Below are 19232 nucleotides of genomic sequence, written 5' to 3'. Positions count from 1 at the left end.
ACAAACTCAAGGGAGGTCATTCTGTTCAGAGCCTTTAACTCCCTACTACCTAAAGTCATGGGCTTGTCCCCAACACCACAGAGCCCTTTTGTGAAGTCAAACCCTCCACACAGGGTGTTTGCTACACGCCCAGCGTCTGCCTGTTTGACTTCCCTCCATGGGCCCCTGTGAGGTAGAGCCTATTATTAGCTCTCCAAGTCACACAGTAAGTGGGGACTTGGGACCCGAACAATCTCAGTGCAGACCACACATTCCGAAACACCGTGCTACCTGGTTTGTCTGCTTTGGTTTTTGTAACTGCTTTTCTAATGCAATTTTACATGGCCCCTTAATGGCACAACCTGGGAGAGGAGACAGAGTGGGACCCTGCCCCCTCGTTTCCCCCACCTCAGTCTCTGAAGCAGGTCCCCTAACCACTAAGGCAACAAATCCCCCCTCTGCACCACGGAGCCACCAAGGAGGCAGAGTGGACGCGCACACCCTTTGGAGTCAGATCGTCCGAGTCTTTCCAGCTCTAGCCACATGACCTTGGACCTTGGTTTTCTCACCTGCAGAGGAGGGGCTCATAGGCTTTCCCACCTCGGCAGCGTTAGTGCAAGGGTTAAACGAGATGGTGCTCGGCCAGGAGGTTATCGGCCATCTCTGGGGTCATCGGCCCCCTCAGCACCTCTCTCTGGACCCTACACAGCAGACCAGGGGCCGTGAACTCTGGAACGGGCCGCGACGCAGGAGTGGAGGCAGCACTGACCCCTACCGGGGATGTGGCCGGCGAGTCCCACTGGCTCTATCTGCAGCTGGCGCATCACGGGCAGATGCAGGGAAGCCAGGCTGTTAATAAATATGTCCGTTTCCAGGCTGCCCCCGCCCCTCCCCGGCCGCTGATCCGACAGGCACCACGAGAGAGCAAGGGACCAGCTGGCGGCAGCCCCAAACGTTGGCTGAGCCACTAGATAACTCTGTAATGAACTGTCCCTCAAGCTGGAGGCATTAACCTTGCTCCCAGCTGGGAGGCCCAGGCTCGGCAGTTAACCCCTCCCTCCCCAGCCCCAGGGCCGCAGAGGGCGCTGCCCATGTGGGGGAGGGCTGTATTTATTAACTGTGGCTGCCTAACAAATCACCCCCAAATTCAGCAGCTGGAAATAACAAATAATTAGTAACTCCCAGTTTCTGTGGGTCAGGAATCCGCAAGTGGCTTCACTGGCTGGTTCTAACTCAAGGTTTTCCATGAGGGTGCAATCAAGGTGGCAGCCTTGGTGGCGGTCAGCTCAAGGCTTGACTGGGGCATGAGCAGATTCCAGACTCACTCCCACGGCTGTTGGCAGGCCTCCGAAGATCCACTTCCAAGTGCACCTACACGGGCGTCTCCCTACGGCAGCCTCACGCCAAGGGAGCTGGCTTCCCCAGCGTGAGCAATGGCCAGAGCACCGGACGGAAGTCACAGTCCTTCTATAACCCAACCTTTTCACCCATCACATCCAACATATTCTTTCAGCTGCAAGTCATTAAGTGGGGCTTGCAATCAGGAAAAACACAAAGTTGTGAAAGTTCAGAGGGAGAGGATCGCTGAGACCTGTGTCAGAGGCTGCCTACGTCAGGGGCTACTGCTGGGGCAGACGTGGAGCTGAGGCCAGCTCGCCTTTGGGAGCACCTACTTGGACTGCAAGGAAGTGGCCCCAACTCCTCACTCCTTTCACCAAGCCCCAGGGACTCGAAATCCCAAAGAGCTCTCAAGTCTGACCTCTCGCTCTCTCTTGGCTGTCATGGCTCCACCCCCTTCCCGCCCCGCCCTGTCGTGTCTCATCAGGATGTCATCACTATGTCACCACCCCCTCACTGCTTCCCCCCACGTCTATTCTGCTCCCCGAATCTCCACTCGTCCCTTCCACCATTCCGCCATCTCTTCCCAACAGCATTCGGAGAAGCCTTTTCAAAACACAGATGTGGGCCGCCTGGGTGGCTCAGTCGGCTGAGCGTCTGGCTTTGGCTCAGGTCATGATCTTGCAGTTCGTGGGTTTAAGCCCCATGTTGGGCTCTGTGCTGACAGCTCAGAGCCTGGAGCCTGTCTTCGGATTTTATGTCTCCCTCTCTCTCCAACCCTCCCCTGCTCACGCTGTCTCTCTCTCTCTCAAAAATAAATAAAACATTAAAAAAACCCAACACAGATGTGACCCTGTATATCCTTGATGAAAATCCTCCGGAGGCTTCTCACATGCTCAGAGCGAAGACCCAAGTCTCCCCCAGACGGGACTCTGCAGGGTCTGGATCACCCCAAATCTCAACAGCTTCCACTCACAGCAGTGCTAGCTCCTCAGTCAGTGCCTCGAATATGCCTCTGCCCTCTGTTCACTGGCTTCGTACCTGCTGTTCCTCTTGCAGGAATGTCTTCTTGTCCCTTCGCCTTCTGGTGCCTCATCACCCTGTGGACCCGGCTCCAGTTCCTTCCCTGAAGAAGTTGTCCCCATCCGGCCTTGACGACGCCCGTGTCTCCTGTTGAAAACGTGTTCTCTTCTCACTGCTCCCTGCCTGGCGCACTGTTCCTCTACCCAGCTGCTCGCTGCCTCGCCCAGGACGGTGTGACCACGAGGGTAGCTTTTGCTAGAGAGCTCTGTTGAGGGGTGGCTGGGTGGCTCAGGCGGTGAAACGTCCGACACTTGATTTCGGCTCAGGTCATGATCTCACAGTTTGTGGGATCGAGCCCCAAATCAGGCTCTGTACTGACAGCGGGGAGCCTGCTTGGGATTCTCTCTCTATCCCTCCCCTCCTCTCAAAATAAATAAATAAACTTAAAAAATTATCTGTTGAATTAAAAAAATTAAAGCCTTCGTGCAGATGACAAAACTACAACTTTGTGATATAATTCATTAGAATCCTAGATCTCCGGGGCTCAAAGGGGGCTTAGAAACCAGCCAGCCAACCTCCTTCCTCATTTTGAGGGAGGAAACTGAGGCCCAGAGACAGGAAGTTCTTCTCAGGTTCAGGATGAGTGAGAGCAGAGAGCCGAGAAGCCAGGCCTCTGGTGTGACCCTCCACCTGCCATTCCATCTGTCATAAAAGCCCCACCTGCCTTCTGTCACCACCTAAACTTCACCACTGGCCCTTCATAAATGTCAACAGATCGCCTCCATCAGCCCTAAGCCCTCGGCACAAAAACTCTGGAAAGTGCTGGGAAGGCCTCTTGTCCGGTAAATTCTTTCCTTAGCTTTGGAACTCCTTAGAGAGGTACAACCAGTCCTGAGGACAGCCGTTTCACCCCAAACGAACCACATGTCCTGCTTTTAAAGACTCTCCTTTAGGGTTCCTCCCAAGAAAACCAAGACCATTTGAACTATTGGAGACCTGAGATGTTCTGGGCCAATTCCAGAAGGGGAAATGGAGGCCAGAGAAGGCTCAAGACTTCCCCATGGTCACACAAGGAAGCAGCGGCAGGGCTGGGACCTTGGGCCTCCTCACTCTCAGGCTCGTGCTCCCATCTCCACGGCGAGCTACAAGTAACCAGAGAGGGTTAACCTGAAGGCACCTGCAGGTTCTGACCTCAGGCCTACACATGTTTTTTAGAACAAGGATTCCTTCTCAGACTGTGGTCAGCTTTGCAGATTCCTGTCACAGGCCCTCAGCAGAGAAGAACTCTCTGCCTGCAAAAGTGGCCAACTAACATTCTGAAACCAACAGGCATTCTAAACCAAAATGCTACTGCAAACACACTGGCATGGCAAAAACCAAACGCACTGCTATCGAAAAAAATTTCCAACTGGTATTCAAATGAGTTGCCAGCCTTCAAAAAATGGAGAGATTTTTTTAATATGCAAGTCCAGGTTTCCAACTTCTCTTAGAAAAATAAGACAATCTGGCCATACTGGCTCTGTCTCCCGGCATGTTGACATTTAACTCAACTGCACAGTGCCAAGTCCCTGTCCACACGGTTGGCTTTGAGATCTAACTACTGATAAGTGTGTCTTCACTTCCACTGCTGTGGACGCATTTGAATTCACAGCCTTTATGCTACTGGATTTGAGAACCCCCTCTGTAAGTATTCCCCACATAAGTGGTCACATAGGCATGATTTGATGCTTCCAGGGACAGAGGGTTCACGACCAGTCTGTTCCATGGCTGGTCACAGAGCTCTGGGATGGAGGGAGAGCTTGATTTGAACCATGGCTTATCTGAGTCCATGTATAACAGGCCATGCTATAATTTAATACCAGAGCCTAATGAACTTGTGCGTGCCTCATAACCAGGATTCTCCATGCTTGTTTTGGCTGAGGCAGAGAAGAAAGCTGCTCTTAGGAATAATGTCACAGACTTCTGGGCCATTGAAATGAAGCCCAGATCCATTGGATTATGGGCAAACCAGGGGCCCGGTCTGGATGTCCTTTTTGAAGTTTCAAGGGCATCCACCAGCAATATCAAAAGAGGATTTGGAGGTCCATCTTTGGGTTCTTGAGCAATGACAGCTCTTAGACAGACTGACTTTCTATGACCGTGCCAGGAGCTGTCACCACCACCCATGTTTCATAATCCATGTGAGGGCAGGGGAGGGGGTGTTTGTTCTTACAGCAATGGCACTGAGCTCTTCATTAGGAAGCAGCCCAGGGAATCTGGGAAGATGCTCTTTATAGAGTTCTTGGCAAGCTTCAATTTGGGAACTTTACAATAGCCATGTCTTTTTGTTCCTACCACACTTATCAGTAGGTATATCTCAAAGCCAACAGAAATACTAGAGTCCAGGATGATGAGATCTGGGAGGGGCTGTGTATGCTTCACATCATCCAATTCTCTACCCTTGAGAATCTCCCTGCAGAGCCCCAGACAAGATGGGTCAGCCAGCCGTGGTGGGGCAACCAGTCTTCCTGATGACGGGTCAAAAGGTATCTCCACTGAAGCTTCCATCTCTTGTCCTCAGTTTTATCCTCAAAATAAGAGCCATTTTTATGCCTATATTCATCTATGGCCATCAAGCTCCACCATACTTGCCCTCCCCTTGTCTGCAAGCTAAATCATTCCAGGTCGTCCATTCCTTCCTGAGAGGCCTTGATATTGAGGCCTGTCTACCCTCCTGCCATTGGCCAAAGTCCCCCCCGCACCCCCCCCACCACTTAGCGTCTTTCACAACAGCTGTGACTTTAAGAGGGCACAATTCTTGTTCCAGGACCTCCAGAGAAGAAAGCTGCTTCCAGCTGTACCACATCCCAGGGTCACATGCCCAGAGTTTGGACAGTTCGTTTCATATCAGCAACGGGTTTTATTTATTTAACACATACTCATGTAGCTCAGTTTACTCTAGCAATATTGATTCATTAAATCCCCATAAACTTCTGAGACCGAGCCTGTGACCATCCGTCGTATGCAGATGATGAAATCAAGATGCAGAGAAGTGAAATCACTTGGCCAAAGTGTCTTTGATGAGACTGCACCTCGAACTCAGACCATTGGAGTCTGGAGCTGGTCTGCATAGCAATCCTGTGCTGCCTTCCTCGCAGCTGTTCATGTTGAATGAACAGCCTCTGGGAATGAAGGCCTCTGGGAAGAACTGGAAATACTGTCTTTCTCATAAGTCAGACTCATCCTGAGATGTGAAGTGACTTGTCTAAAGCCCCTCCGTTCTGCAGTGATGGAGTTGGGGTTTCAACTGGGTTCCAAATTCAGGGCTCTCTGCTCTAGCCCAGAGCATGCTGAGCAGACCAATCAGGTTGAACCAAAGCAGAATCCACCAAGGTAGCAATACTACAAAGGACCTATTGAGGGAAGTCAAATGCATTCTAACCTGGGTTTGAGTCCACATATACATATCTGAGAGGCCACAATAACCCAGTGAGCCCCTGGGCCAGGGAGAGGAGAGAAATACCCAACGTAGGCATCTGATACTTTGAAAGAGTTCGTGTTTGGAAACACATGGAGACCTCATTAATTCATGACCTAACAATCCAGAAGCATCATGGTCTATGCTGGGCTGAAGTGCACAGTACATTAATCCAGACATGGGATAAGGAGCCCTTGAAGCCTGTGTGGGCCCTTCCCCCTCCAGTGGGCTTGAGGTGTACATCTTTATTCTGCTAAAGCATGTGCATTGTGGGACAGGCACTGGGCTGTTATCTGTTCCCAGTGGTAGGAAACAGGCTTATCTGCCTGCAGCGCAAGGGATACATACAGACCATTCCCTGGCTGCGGGATGCAAGGTGTGGACCATGAGGGATCGATGTTCACTCCTGAAGCCGATCGTCTGTGTCTTTGCTCTGTGACTAAATGCATCCTTCCATCCAGTGCCTGTGTGAGCCGTATCTTTCTTGGTGACCTTGACACCCCAAACCATGAACTGTTTCTCATTCCCTGCCTTTTGAGGTGTTTAGGCTATTTACATTCAGTGTGATTACTGATATGATTACTGATAATTGAATAATTAAAAAAATTTTTAATGTTTATTTCTGAGAGAGAGAGAGACAGTGTGAGTGGTGGAGAAACAGGGAGAAAGACACAGAATCGGAAGTGGGCTCCAGACTCTGAGTTGTTAGCACAGAGCCCGACACGGGGCTTGAACTCATGAATGGTGAGATCATGACCTGAGCCAAAGTTGGACGCTTAACCAACTGAGCCACCCACACGTCCCCGATAATTAAATAATTTTTACGATTGCATTGTATCCCCTTTGTTGGCTTATTAGCTATGACTCTTTTTGTTATTTTACTGGTTGGTTTAGGCTTTGCAGTGTACAACTTTACCTATCACATTCTACCTTCAAGTGACATTATAACACTTCACCAATACCAGAAGGTCCTTATAATATACTTCCGTTTCTCCCCCTTCTGATCTTTATGCCAGTGTTGTCATATATTTTGCTTTTTTGCATGTTATAAGCCCCGAACACTATTATTTCTGTTTAAACAATGATCTTTTAACAACATTTATTTTTATTTTTTATTTATTTTTATTTTTAATTTATTTATTTCTAGGAGAGAGAGAGAGACAGCGTGAGCAGGGGAGGGTCAGAGAGAGAGGGAGTCACAGACTCTGAAACAGGCTCCAGGCTCTGAGCTGGCAGTCAGCACAGAGCCCGACGCGGGGCTCGAACCCACGAACTGCGAGATCATGACCTAAGCGAAAGTCGGATGCCTAACCGACTAAGCCACCCAGGCGCCCCAACAACATTTAAATAATAAGAAAAAATGATATACTTCCCCATGTAGTTTCCAGTGTTCTTCATTCCTTCTGGATATCCAGATTTCCAGATTTCCATCTGATATCATTTTTCTTCTGTCTAAAGTTATCCAGGTCTACTTGTGATTAATTCTTTCAGCTTTTGTTGCTTTGAAAACGTTTTCATTTCACCTTTTTGGTTTTTTTTAAAGCTTTATTTATTTATTTAATGTTTATTTTTTAAACTTTTTAGATGTTTATTTTGGGAGAGAGAGAGAAAGAAAGAGAGAGAGAGAGAGAACAACCAGGGGAGGGGCAGAGAGAGAGAGGGAGTGAGGAAATCCCAAGCAGGCTCCACACTGTCAGTGCAGAATCCAACATGTGGCTCAAACTCATGAACCATGAGATCATGACCTGAGCTGAAATCAACAGTGGGGCACTTAACCAACTGAGCCACCCAGGAGCCCCAAGTGTTTATTTATTTTTGAGAGAGATAGAATGTGAGTGGGAGAGGAGCAGAGAGAGAGGGGGAGACACAAAATCCGAAGCAGGCTCCAAGCTCTGAGCTGTCAGCACAGAACCCAACTTGTGGCTCAAACTTCTGAGCCAGGAGATTGTGACCTGAGCCAAGGTTGGACGCTCAACTGACTTAGCCACCCAAGCGCCCCTCACCTTTATTTTTGAAAGACATTTTTGCTAAATACAGAATTCTAGATTGACAGGAATTTCCCATACCATTCCCTTCTCCTTCAACACTTTAAAAATGTCATGGCCATTCTTTTCTGGCTTGCATAGTGTCTGATGAGAAGTCCACTGTCATCCTGATGTTTGTGATTCTACGTGTTTCTTTTTACTCATTATCACTGGTTCAGCAACTTGACTATGATGTGTATTACCTTGTGCAGTGTTTTCAGGGTTATTTTTCTTGAGCTACTGAGCTTCTTGGATCTATGGCTTTATAAATTTCATCGTATTTGGGGAATGGCCATTATTCTTTAAAACATGTTTCTCTTTCCCTCTGTCCTTTCCTACTGGTATGTATTTTTAACAGTTGGTATTGTCCCACAGGCTGCTCTGTTTATTTCTTTTCTGGTATTTTCTCTCCATGCTTCATTTTGAATAATTTATATTTCTGTGCCTTTAATTTCACTCATCTTTTCTTCTGCAGTGTCCAATCTGCTGTTAAATCCCATTCTGTTTATTTTAGTTTTAGATACTGTATTTTTCACCTCTAGAAATTTGATTTGGATTTTAGGAATATGTATTCTGTTTTTCCTTATTATGTTCATATTTTCCTTGATATCCTTGAGTATTTATCATATTAATAGCAGCTATTTAAGATCTTTGTCAACTAATTCCATCATGTGCCATTCTGGATCTGTTGATTTATTTTTCTTCCAACTCTGGTCATATTTTTTTCTGCTTCTTTGCAGGTCTGATCATTTTTCTTTTTCTCTTTTCTCCCTTCCTTCCTTTCTTCCCTCCTCCTTTCCTCCCTGCGTCCCTCTCTCCTTCCCCTTATCTTTCTTTCTTTCCTTCCTTTTCTCTCTCTCTCTCTCTCTCTCTCTCTTTTGGATACCAAAGAGTACATTTTACATTGCTGAGTGCTAGGCTTTGTTGTATTTCTTTAAACACAGCTGAAGTTTGTTTGGCCAAGCAATTAAGTTACAGACCAGTTTGAAGTTCACTACCAAGCTTTATTTATGGCTGGCTGAAAGCAGCCTTTACTCTAGTACTAATTTAGTCCAACTACAAAGGAATGACCTTTCTGAGGATTCTATCCAGTGCTCTGTGTATTACAAGGCCTCTCTACTTTCGCTAGCAGAAACTTCAACTATTCACAGACCGGTGTGAGTTCACAGACCCAGGTTGAATTCCTGGGGCTACTGCTTTGTTTGTTCTTTCCTTGGTCTTGCCGAGTTTCATCCCACACACATCCTCGGCAGATTTTCTGAGCTCAGTCTCTATGCAGCTGCCTCCTGTTAGTTCTCCGTGCAAATTCTAGCCGCCTCAACCTTGCTGAACTGTGATGTCTATCTCCTCAATTCAGTGATATGGAGGGCCTCTGGCTTCCCATCTCTGCACTGCAGTTTGGAAACACCTTCAATGAGTAAAACTGGGCAATCTTCTCTCCCTATCTGCTCCCCGTCTTCAGGGCTCATCGTTCTGTGCTTCCTGATGTCCAATGTTTGAAAACATTTGTTTTACATATCTGTCTGCTTTTCCAGTTGTTTAGGGCAGAGGGAAATTCCCATAGCACTTAATGCTTCATAGGGGGAACTGAAAATCTCTGCCCTAGGTGTTTTCACTACTGGGTTAAACTTCAAAATATCATGTAACTAATAGATGGTGACTTCACTGAAGGCTCTTAGAGACCTCTAAGAAAATTGTACTTGGAGTTAATTCATGAATATTCTTGAGCTTTACAACTCTACCAGAACACCAGGTTCTGTCAAGATTTTATGAAAAGCTGAGCTGGGAAGGGATCTTTGAGGTTAATGTGAATTGATCAAGATGCAACCCATTACTTAAGTTAACCCCAAACAGATCAAAAACCTATACATGAGAGCTAAAAGTATAAAATCCTAGAAGGAAATAGAGCAGTAAATCTTTATGACCTTAGATTTATCACTGTTTACTTGGATGTGACATCAAAAGTACAGGATGTAAAATAAAGTGGAATTAATGAAAATTTAAAACTTTTGTATATTAAAGGAAGTGTCCTTTAATCAAGAGAGCAAAAAGACACCTATGGGAGAAAATATTTGTGCATCATGTATCTGATAAGGGTCTGATATCTAGAATATGTAAAGAACTCTTCAACCCAACAACAGGGACAAGCTGATTCAAAAATGGGCAAAGGGGCAACAGGCACGTGAAAAGACGCTCTCTGCCATTAGCCAGTAGGAAAATGCAAGTCACTTCATACCCACTAGGATGGCTACTATGGGTTGAATTGTGTCCCCTCTCAAAAAGAGAATTAAAATTCTAAGCCCCAGTATCTGGGAATGTGACCTTATTTAAAAACTGGGTCTTTCCAGGTTTAATCAAGTTATGATGAGGTCATCAGAGTGGGCCCTAAAAAGAGGGCTATTTGGACAAAGATATAGGGGGAGTATAGTCATGTGAAGACAGAGGCAGAGATAAAGGTTAGTTCCACAAGCTAAGGAATGCTTGGGGCTATCAGAAGCTGGAAGAGGCAGGCAAGGAGCCTCTCTTAGGGGATCTGGACGGACACGGCCCTGAAAACACCTTGATTTTGGGTTTCTAGCTTCCACAGTTGCGAGACAATACATTTGTTGCTTTAAGCCACCTGGTTTGTGGTACACCTGGGACTCAAATATAGCTCTGATTTTTAAAACGGAAAATGGTGTTGGCGAGTGTAATGGTTAAATTTATGTGTCACCTGGGCTAGGCCACAAAGCCGAGATATTTGGTCAAGCATTATTCTAGATGTTTCTCTCAAGATGTTTTAAGGATGAGATTAACTAATGGACTTTTGAGTAGATCAGATAACCCTTTATGCAGGTGGGTATCGTCCAATCAGTAAATAAATAATATTTAATAAATAAAACACACTGACATCCCCCTTGAGCAAGAAATGCTATCAGCAGACTGCCTTTGGACTCCAACGCAACTCTTTCTTGGGTCTCCCAACTGCTGGCCTATCCTCCAGATTTTGGATTTACTAAGCCCCCACAATTGCATGAACGTATTCCTTAAAATTTCTTTCTCTATACACACACCTCCAGCTCTTCGCTTTCTCCTCCTCGGCCCTACACCGGCTTGCTTCTTGGCCAGGATCTGAGATGACCCCCTGCCAGTGCTCTTGCATACAGCCCACCTCTGGTCCTTGGGAGACAGACATGCATCCTTTGCTCTGACAAACTCTAGGAGTAGAGGCTGCACTCAACTCAGCCACCTCTCCCTTACTCCATCCTCAAAGCACCTTGTTACTTGCATCTCATCCTTTAGATTTTTCCAGGCAGAGGTCTGTCCTGTGCGCTGGATTGTCACCCTACGGGAGACACATGTTAAGCTCCACAGAAGGCCCCTTCCCTAGCCTGAAGGCAAGGAGCAGGGGGTATCCACTGCTCTCCTTTGGGGGTTTCAAAACACACCTCCTCTTCCTTCAACTCTTAACTCCTCTTTTATACCCTCGGTGAGGGTGAGAGAGTTTAAGTGGGCTACCATCTCCATTGCACATACAGCGCATGGTACAGGCATGTGCTATCGATTGCTGCCTTCCAAAAAACATCTATTTTAACATCTTGTTATATGTGCACTTAAATACGTACATTCATTATTGAATATAGTAACAGCTACCATCAAGCCTCGAGTTTATTCCAGACACGGCACTAGGCCCTTTTAAAAAACACCCCATTTAAAGTGATTAATAGGTATGTTTGTAACTACTTTACCCGTTTTATAACTAAGACTTCAGACAGCTAACTGGTATTTAAAAACCGAGGGAGTGCATTGTGTGGGTACTTTAGTAAGATTCTCAGGGGGAAGAAATACTTGAAAGCATATCGAACTTCAGATCTGGAAAGGACTTCAGAGGTTAGTCAGCCTCATTCGTCTCCTTTGAGAAGCAGTGGAGGATCTAAAGGCTGAGGGACTTGCCCAAGGTCATCCCAGCGAGCCGAGATCAGACGTGGGTCATCACTTGCCGCAGCTGCCTCTTAATTTGTGAAAAATGTTAGATAAATTCTAATTCATACTGCTAATTTTAATATTTATCCAACCAGTGGTAGAAATGAAATTTTAATGCCAAATAACTATTTCAGAGTCTAAAAATTGAGCAAACGGGGCTTTCAACACTACATAAAGCTATATGAATCCCAATCTACCGTAAGGAGAATAATGGGTTCTTAATTGAATCTGTGCCTGAGAGTGGAAGAATGATTTTTAAAATGAAAAACCCCATGGAGGTGGTGAAGAGAAATGAGTTTAGCCAGATGAATGATTCTAGCAGAAAGTAAGACAGCAAACCAGGCTGGAAAATAGCCTTTTTTTTTTTTTTGAAAAAGGAACTCAAATATACAAAATGCAGATAATGTGTGCCCAGTGAACAGTGTTTACTCCCTCTTCTTGGTCTTGGCACGGTCTCTTGTGTTCTGATCCTTGTAGACTACAATTTCCCAGGGTTTTGTACATGCTCCCCGCGCCTCCTTTTTTAAAGTAACTGTATAAGCACAATGGTGGTATTATTAACCTATCTAACATGTATTTCTGGGAACCTAGGACTTGGCATTCGGCATTCTGACTTCAGTCCTGCCTTTTTCTCACGTATGGTAAAATCACCATAAGCTTTTAGGGCTGGCATGGAACCTAGAAATAATTTAGTCCAATACCGCATTTCAGAGATAAGAAAACTGAGGCCCGGAGAGACAAGTACCTGGCTCAGGAAGGTCACACAGAGAGTTAATGACGCTAATCACAAAAGTTAAGCATTTTGACAGATTCATGAACTCTGGGGCAGTTCCAGTTTCAGCTTGAGGACCTCACAGTCATATTTTGTAGCCTGGGGTGCTAATTAAACCCGAGGAATTATGGACTTACTATTTATGGGGTAGGAGTGAAGGCATTAACTAGGCCATGAAACCTGGGGGCACTGAAGGAGAGTCCGTTCTCCTGAGATTCACGTTTCACATTCAACCTTCAGACTTTAGGACTGAACTCCAGCAATGCATACTTGCAGCCCCCCTGATTCTGGATTTGGGCTTGGGCAGCAGTTAGTCTTGAAGGACCACAGCTATTTGCAGCTTGAGAAAGATGGTCCACCCCACTCTTTCTGGCCAAGGTTGGCTCCACCCAGTGGAAACGTTAAAATCAGCCTCCCAAGCCGATTCCTTACTTCAAAAGGCTGTTATTTCAAAATGTTTTTCTATTATTTGAAGTTCTCATCAACGGTGCTCCGCCAATAGGCTTTCACTGAATTTACAAGTGAAAACAAAAGAGAAAGGAAACCCAGAGAGATGTTTTTAAAAGACATACCACTCGGATTTACAATTATCTCACATTTTTCTCTTTTTAAACAGTTCAGAGTGGCTTTCACTGGATTGCCAAAATCAAATCTCTCTCCGGAGGCCTAGCAGTGTGAACAAAAGCGGTGAATCAAAGAACTTCCAAGTTTGAGTCTGTCAGAGACTGTGGCACTGGGGAAAAGGTCATTTAACCTCTCTCCCTCCGTTCCCACTTCTGTACAATGAGGATAAAACTATGGAGGTACCTCTCCGGGGCCCTCTGTGGATTGGCTAATTAAAGCTAATTAAGCCCCTGGAAAGAACCAGAACATACTATGTAAGTGCTGAGTATTTATGGGCCACTAACAGTCACAATACTCCTAAGGGACAAGATTCTGTGCAGACGGCACAATCTCTATTGGTGATTCCTAATTACCCACCGCTTACAAAGAAAGCACCGGGTGTTCCGTAATGAGGTGGGGAAAAGAAACATCACACAATGTCGTTCAACAACACCATCTTTATTCAAAAATATATATCTATGAGACATTTCAGAATATACTGCTGCCGCCAATGACAGCCTATACTTCTAAATAAAGTCCTAAATTAATATACAAATTTAAGCTTTAAAAATATTCTTTAAGAAAAAAACAAAACAAAGAAGAATGAAGACGTTCTGAGGGATATGACCTAAAGGAGAGGTCCTTCGAGGCCTACAGATGCCCTAAAGAAAGAAAACACACAAAACAAAAGCCACCCATCCCACCCAGTCCACCCCCCCCACCGGAACACCTGGTACATACAAGGAGAAAGGTTCGTTTAAATTAAACAAATGAAGTGAGCACACTTGGGGAGGATACAGGGAGAATTAAAATTTTAAAAAACAAAAGCATTTCATTAAAAAACAAAACAAACCCCAAAACTAACTTCCTCACAGGAAGTCCACTAGTAACGGGTGTTAGGAGGCCAACACACTCATTTACATAATTGCTACAGTTTCATTTCTTGCTCTTGCTGTTAAAGAATTATGCACCAACTGCCGGTCAAACTCAAACAGAGAAAACATAGCAGTGGGTGAAATCCATTATGCTGTAACATTTTCATCCAGCTGATCAGAGCGAACGTCTACTCTACCCTTTTGATTTGACGCTAGTAAAATTTTGCTTCCTTGGGAAAAGCACAGAGAATGTCCAAGATGGGCCCACTGCACACCCAGCTCATGTAGGACTGAAGCAGCACAGCACACGGGGAGGGGCGTATGTGCAGACATTCTAATCGCAAGATTAGAATTGATCTTGCAATTTCCCTGCGATTTTATTTAGTAAAGTCACCTACTGCCGCCTGGCCTCTGGGAGGAAAACTTTACAGTTAGAGACTCGTTAATTTCAGAAGGACAGGACAACAGGCAAACAACACACGGTCCGTACTCCAATCCGGAGAAGAGCTTCAATGCCACTATGCTCTCCACAGAGTTCAGCTGAACCCCGCTAGGACTTTTCACTGTTCTCATTTCACGGCAGACAGAAGAGCTTCTTAAAGGAAAGCCTGCCACGCTTTAAAAACACAGGCATGTTTCAACATGTTTAACATGTAAAATTACAAGTAATTGGCTTTTTTTGGTAATCCTGGAAGTAACAACTCAAAGTAATGGAGATCCTGAAGCCCCCACTGCTGAATTCCTTTTTCTAGCTTGCGGATTTCAGCCTCCAGGCCCGGACTCCTATTACACTCCTGGGGCAAACTGTTTTTTGCCCGTTCCAATGTCAAGCAGCAGCCTGCCAAATCAGAATGATTTACAGTTAGCAGGCCCAACCTTTACTAAAAGCAAGGTAAAAATCCTCTGTAACTACATTATACAGTCATAATGTCAGCTGGCATGATAATGGATTTAAAACCCAAAATGAATATCCCTGACATGCCCCCTTCCTCTGCCCAAGAGGAGCGACTCGGTAACAGCCGATCGAAGTCCTCCTCCTCCTCCTCCTCCTCCAGACACAAGGACGTGTGCAGCGGTGTAAACGGACAGACAGACAGACGTGCACAGAGTGTCCTATCTGCAGGGGAGATATTCAAGATCACTCACCAGACCGCAGACCTGAGCCCAGTGAAGCAACGTTAGTGCGGACCCTACTCCCTAAAAGATGGGAGTCTAAGAGCAACACCCGTGCACAGCCCACACTCCCAGTTTTGCCTTTAGCTTCTGGGGCCCACCAGTGCCATTTCTAACAACTGCTTTCACAAGATTAGGGCCAAAAGATCATGTCTTTAGGAACCTTTTCTATGACCGTAGGTGCCTGGGAAGGTTGTCTGTAGGAACCTGAAGCAAATAACTTATTTTTGACCTATGCCTGTGATCCCTGTTACTCTTATTTCCGAACTGTGACTTTAGGTCCCAGGTCAGCTCTGAATCTTATTGCGAGATTCCCTAGTCTGCTTATAAAACAAATGCACCGCACCTGTAACTAACTATACATCACTACAAGCAGGGGAAAGGAAGGATCAGAGATTTGGCAAACTCTTCATGGCAAAGCTGCTTGACAGTCATGCCTCCAACCTTTGGGGTGGACGGTAGCCAGGAAAGTCAATGACTCCAGAGCAAGTCCTTCAGTGGAGGCCTGCACTGAACTTGAGCAAACCCAGCTCCGAAAAGAGAAGCTGCTCTCATGACACAATGCTGTCGGGAGGGACAAGATTCTTCTGAAAGCTTCCAGAAGTACACATGATTTTCAAAACTTCTTGGGTGTAAAGAGAAAGCTAATAATGGAAAACCAACAGGGGCACGAAAACATGAAGGGGGAGAGTTTGTATTCTTTCCAAATAGGAATCTAATTGGACTCCACTCGCCACTGTTCTGAATTGTGCTCGACAGGAGAGGACGGAGAGGAGATTCAGAGTCTGTGGTTCTCTCTTGAGGCTGCGGGACTGGGATGAAGGAGGGACGGGACCAGGGGCCACATGTTATTTCCACCATGGTTATTTCCAACCATGACTTGCCCTCTCTCTTCTTTCTGCTGGTAGAGATGGGAATCTGGGGCATGGCACCTGTCCTAGTCAGTTGAAAACAGGTCACCAGCAGAGGGCAGGGGGGCCAAGCCTCCTGTGACGTTGGGCAGCAGTGAGAGGTCTGGCAAGCTCTGGATATGGGACTTGAGTTCCTTGCGGACCTGGGTTACCCGAGCGAGTTTCTGTTTGTATTCCTAAGGAGACAAAGAGAAGATGAGGCGGTTAAGTGTGTGCACGCGGACGGTCAGGCCTGAGGAGCCAGTACAGATACTCTGGGCTTCTGGCTCTAGTTCTCCCCACCAGGCCACCCGTCCCCACCGCAGACAGGTTCGCAAAAGGAAGAACACTTTACATAAAAAAAGGAAAGCAGAGTTCAACACTGCCAACAGTGAATTAAATGGTATCTAATGTAGCACTTGAGATTTAGAAGTAAAAGCATGACATTGTGTGTTTGCACTGCCTTTTAATTGGTTCTTTTATTTGAAAATACCTTATAAAATTAAGATACAGATGCTCAGGCTTTACAGTTCTTTTGAGGGTGCCACCTAGACATGCCTAGAAAAATCACTACAAAGCTCTCCTGTGTATTAATCCGAGAGAGTGCCCCAGATCTACCACCTATGACAAGCACCACAGAAGCCCCAAATATCCCCACCACTGCCCGTGTCCAGGGCTTCCTCACCGCACACCCGAGTAACTGCGGCAAATCCCTGCTGAGGCCTTCCGGTAGTCTCCCCTACACATGCCAGACTTCTCTTCCGAAAGCCCAGCTTTCACCCAGTCGCTTCCTTGAGAGAGTGCAGCATGGCACCGCACTAGCCCCAGGGCGGCTCAGGACTCAAGGTCTTCTAAAACTAGCGTCTGCCTAAACGTGTCTCCCACAACTGCCCAACCCCCCACCCACAGGCCACCGCCTGCATGGGCCATTTGCTCAGGGTTCCACTCTGGCTTGGAGGGCATCTTCCTTCCCCTGCCCCAGTGAAGTTCTGCCTCCACTTCCCTGCCTACCCACTGAGCTCCACCCCTTTTAGGAAAATACTTTCTCTTCGTCCAGAAGACTGGTCCCCACCTCCACCCATTTTGGAGCCCTCCTGTGCACCGAGGTGCATCTGAGCTCCTAACAGGCTGCTCTGAGGCGCTCTCTTCATGTATGTTAGACTTCCATGTTCCTCTAAAATAGGACTTCCCTAATGACAGGAACTTGGTGTACTATTTTCTTTCCTCCCAGCAAAAGGCACCTTTGGTGAATCTGTATGGAATAACAACCCTGGGCCATTTGAGGGCCCTCTCGGGGGCCCCCTAGCCCCTGGCTAGCTGTGTCACCCTCCTTGGTATTTCTGCAAAGACAGGAAGTTCCTGAGGATAGATCCCTGCTGACTAAAGCCTCTCCTACAGGAATGCAACAGAAAGCACTGGGCTCTGCGTCAAAGACTTGGGTTGGTTTTGGCTCTGACTCCAACTTGTCATGTGACTGTGGACCTGGTCCCCCTCTTCCTTCGTCATCACCTTCCTTATCTGAAAATGAAGGAACTGGCCTACGCATAAGATTGTTCTTCAAATTCTAGATCCCTTCCTACCAGATACCTTATACACACTTAGAGAGGCGGAGGGTTTGAGGGCATATGCTTAAGGATTCCTGGGAAGAGCGGTAAGACAGGAAACAGTTAAATGAAGAACAATTAGCTCAAGTTAGAAAGACATCGTCCAAGAAAAGGGTGGGAGAAGGGACGTGGAAACAGGGGCAGGGAGGCTCTGTGCCCACATTAGTGCAGACGGCCACGCCTTCTGCCCGAAAGGAGAATTGCTCCCACAAACCATCAGATGAAGACACAGGAAAGAAAGTAAGCTTTCCCGGCATCCCATTTCTTTCCTTTGTAGACTTAACACAACTAAAATAATGACTTATTTAAATTATTAATAATGACTCCTCTATCACACTAGTGAGCTTCAGGAGGCTAAGACCGGACCCATCTGCTTTACCCATCATCCACCATCACCAGCAGTGTTCTGTAAACAGTAGGTGTCCAAGAGTTGCCCAATAAATTAACATATAAAACATAACATTAGGTACAAGTATACCACATTAGGTAATCAGCTTTAACTGAAAACTAATTTCAGAGATGAGGATCTAAAATGTCAAGCCTCCCTGCCCTTCCCCCTCTGCAAACATTTTCCCCCCTTCGGATTTATATACTTCAAGAGAAATTAATAGAGAAGACTAACTCTCTATTACTGAACAAGGATTCATTTAATTAACTTCTCCTGAACTCTATGTACAAAAAAGGTAGAAGAGTTACTGAACAGTTACCCTTCTTCCCTGCCCAAACCCCCTGACCGAAGCAGACGGACAAAAGCCACCCTGACTGGGAGTCATCACTCCTGGCAGCTACACAGCCCTTCAACTCCAGGGATTCCTTAAGAACAGTCTAAAGATCACTGAGTCTCCAGTGAGCAGAGCTAGGTTCAGAATCCAAGGCTCCACACTCTTTGAGTGACCCTCAGACTAACTCAGTAAGTCCAACTGAGTTTAAAAGGAAAGATGGTTAATCTCGTTAGACATCACCTTCAATTCAAATAATCCTCTCCTAGGCAATCTTGTATTTATTTATTTTTATTATTATTATTTTTTAATGTTTTATTTATTTCCAGCAGAGAGAGAGAGAGAGAGGGAGAGAGAGACAGTGTGAGCAGGGGAGGGTCAGAGAAAGAGGGAGTCACAGACTCTGAAACAGGCTCCAGGCTCTGAGCTGGCAGTCAGCACAGAGCCCGACGCAGGGCTCGAACCCACGAACCGCGAGATCATGACCTAAGCGAAAGTCGGACGCTTAACCGACTAAGCCACCCAGGTGCCCCTCCTAGGCCATCTTTTAAAAGAAACCCCAAAACCCATTTGTTCTTATTTGGGGATAAGGAGGGGGGGAGGGGGTAGCTCATCATGCTTAGGCTGTGATTACATTATAACACAATCAAATAAACTTCATTTTAATTAAAGAAAATATGCTCCCCCATTAAAATCCTCTCTTCAGGCCACTCTGAAAGCTGATGGATCCTGTACACACCTCCTCATGCCACTGGGTTACTTGTTCCCTAGGGATTTCTACTTTAAGAGCAGGTGCATGAGCCTAGGAGGAG

General features: G+C 46.2%; 1 protein-coding gene across 2 annotated transcripts in view; it reads right to left on the bottom strand.

Moving 5' to 3' along the window:
* Positions 1–13597: 13597 nt before the first annotated feature.
* RPRD1B (regulation of nuclear pre-mRNA domain containing 1B) overlaps positions 13598–19232 on the bottom strand; it is a 53387-nt gene continuing 47752 nt past the window's right edge. For both annotated transcript variants that reach the window (XM_039227193.1, XM_039227192.1), the window contains one exon: positions 13598–16294. In XM_039227193.1, the coding sequence (XP_039083124.1) occupies positions 16164–16294 (131 nt within the window). In that variant the 3' untranslated portion in view covers positions 13598–16163. The remainder of the gene's footprint in view (positions 16295–19232) is intronic.

This window comes from Hyaena hyaena, unplaced genomic scaffold (genome assembly GCF_003009895.1).
Source record: "Hyaena hyaena isolate Hyena2069 unplaced genomic scaffold, ASM300989v1 scaffold_25, whole genome shotgun sequence".
Lineage (NCBI taxonomy): Eukaryota > Metazoa > Chordata > Mammalia > Carnivora > Hyaenidae > Hyaena > Hyaena hyaena.
Note: the sequence above shows the minus strand (reverse complement) of the source record. Positions and strands in the feature narration are given on the sequence as shown.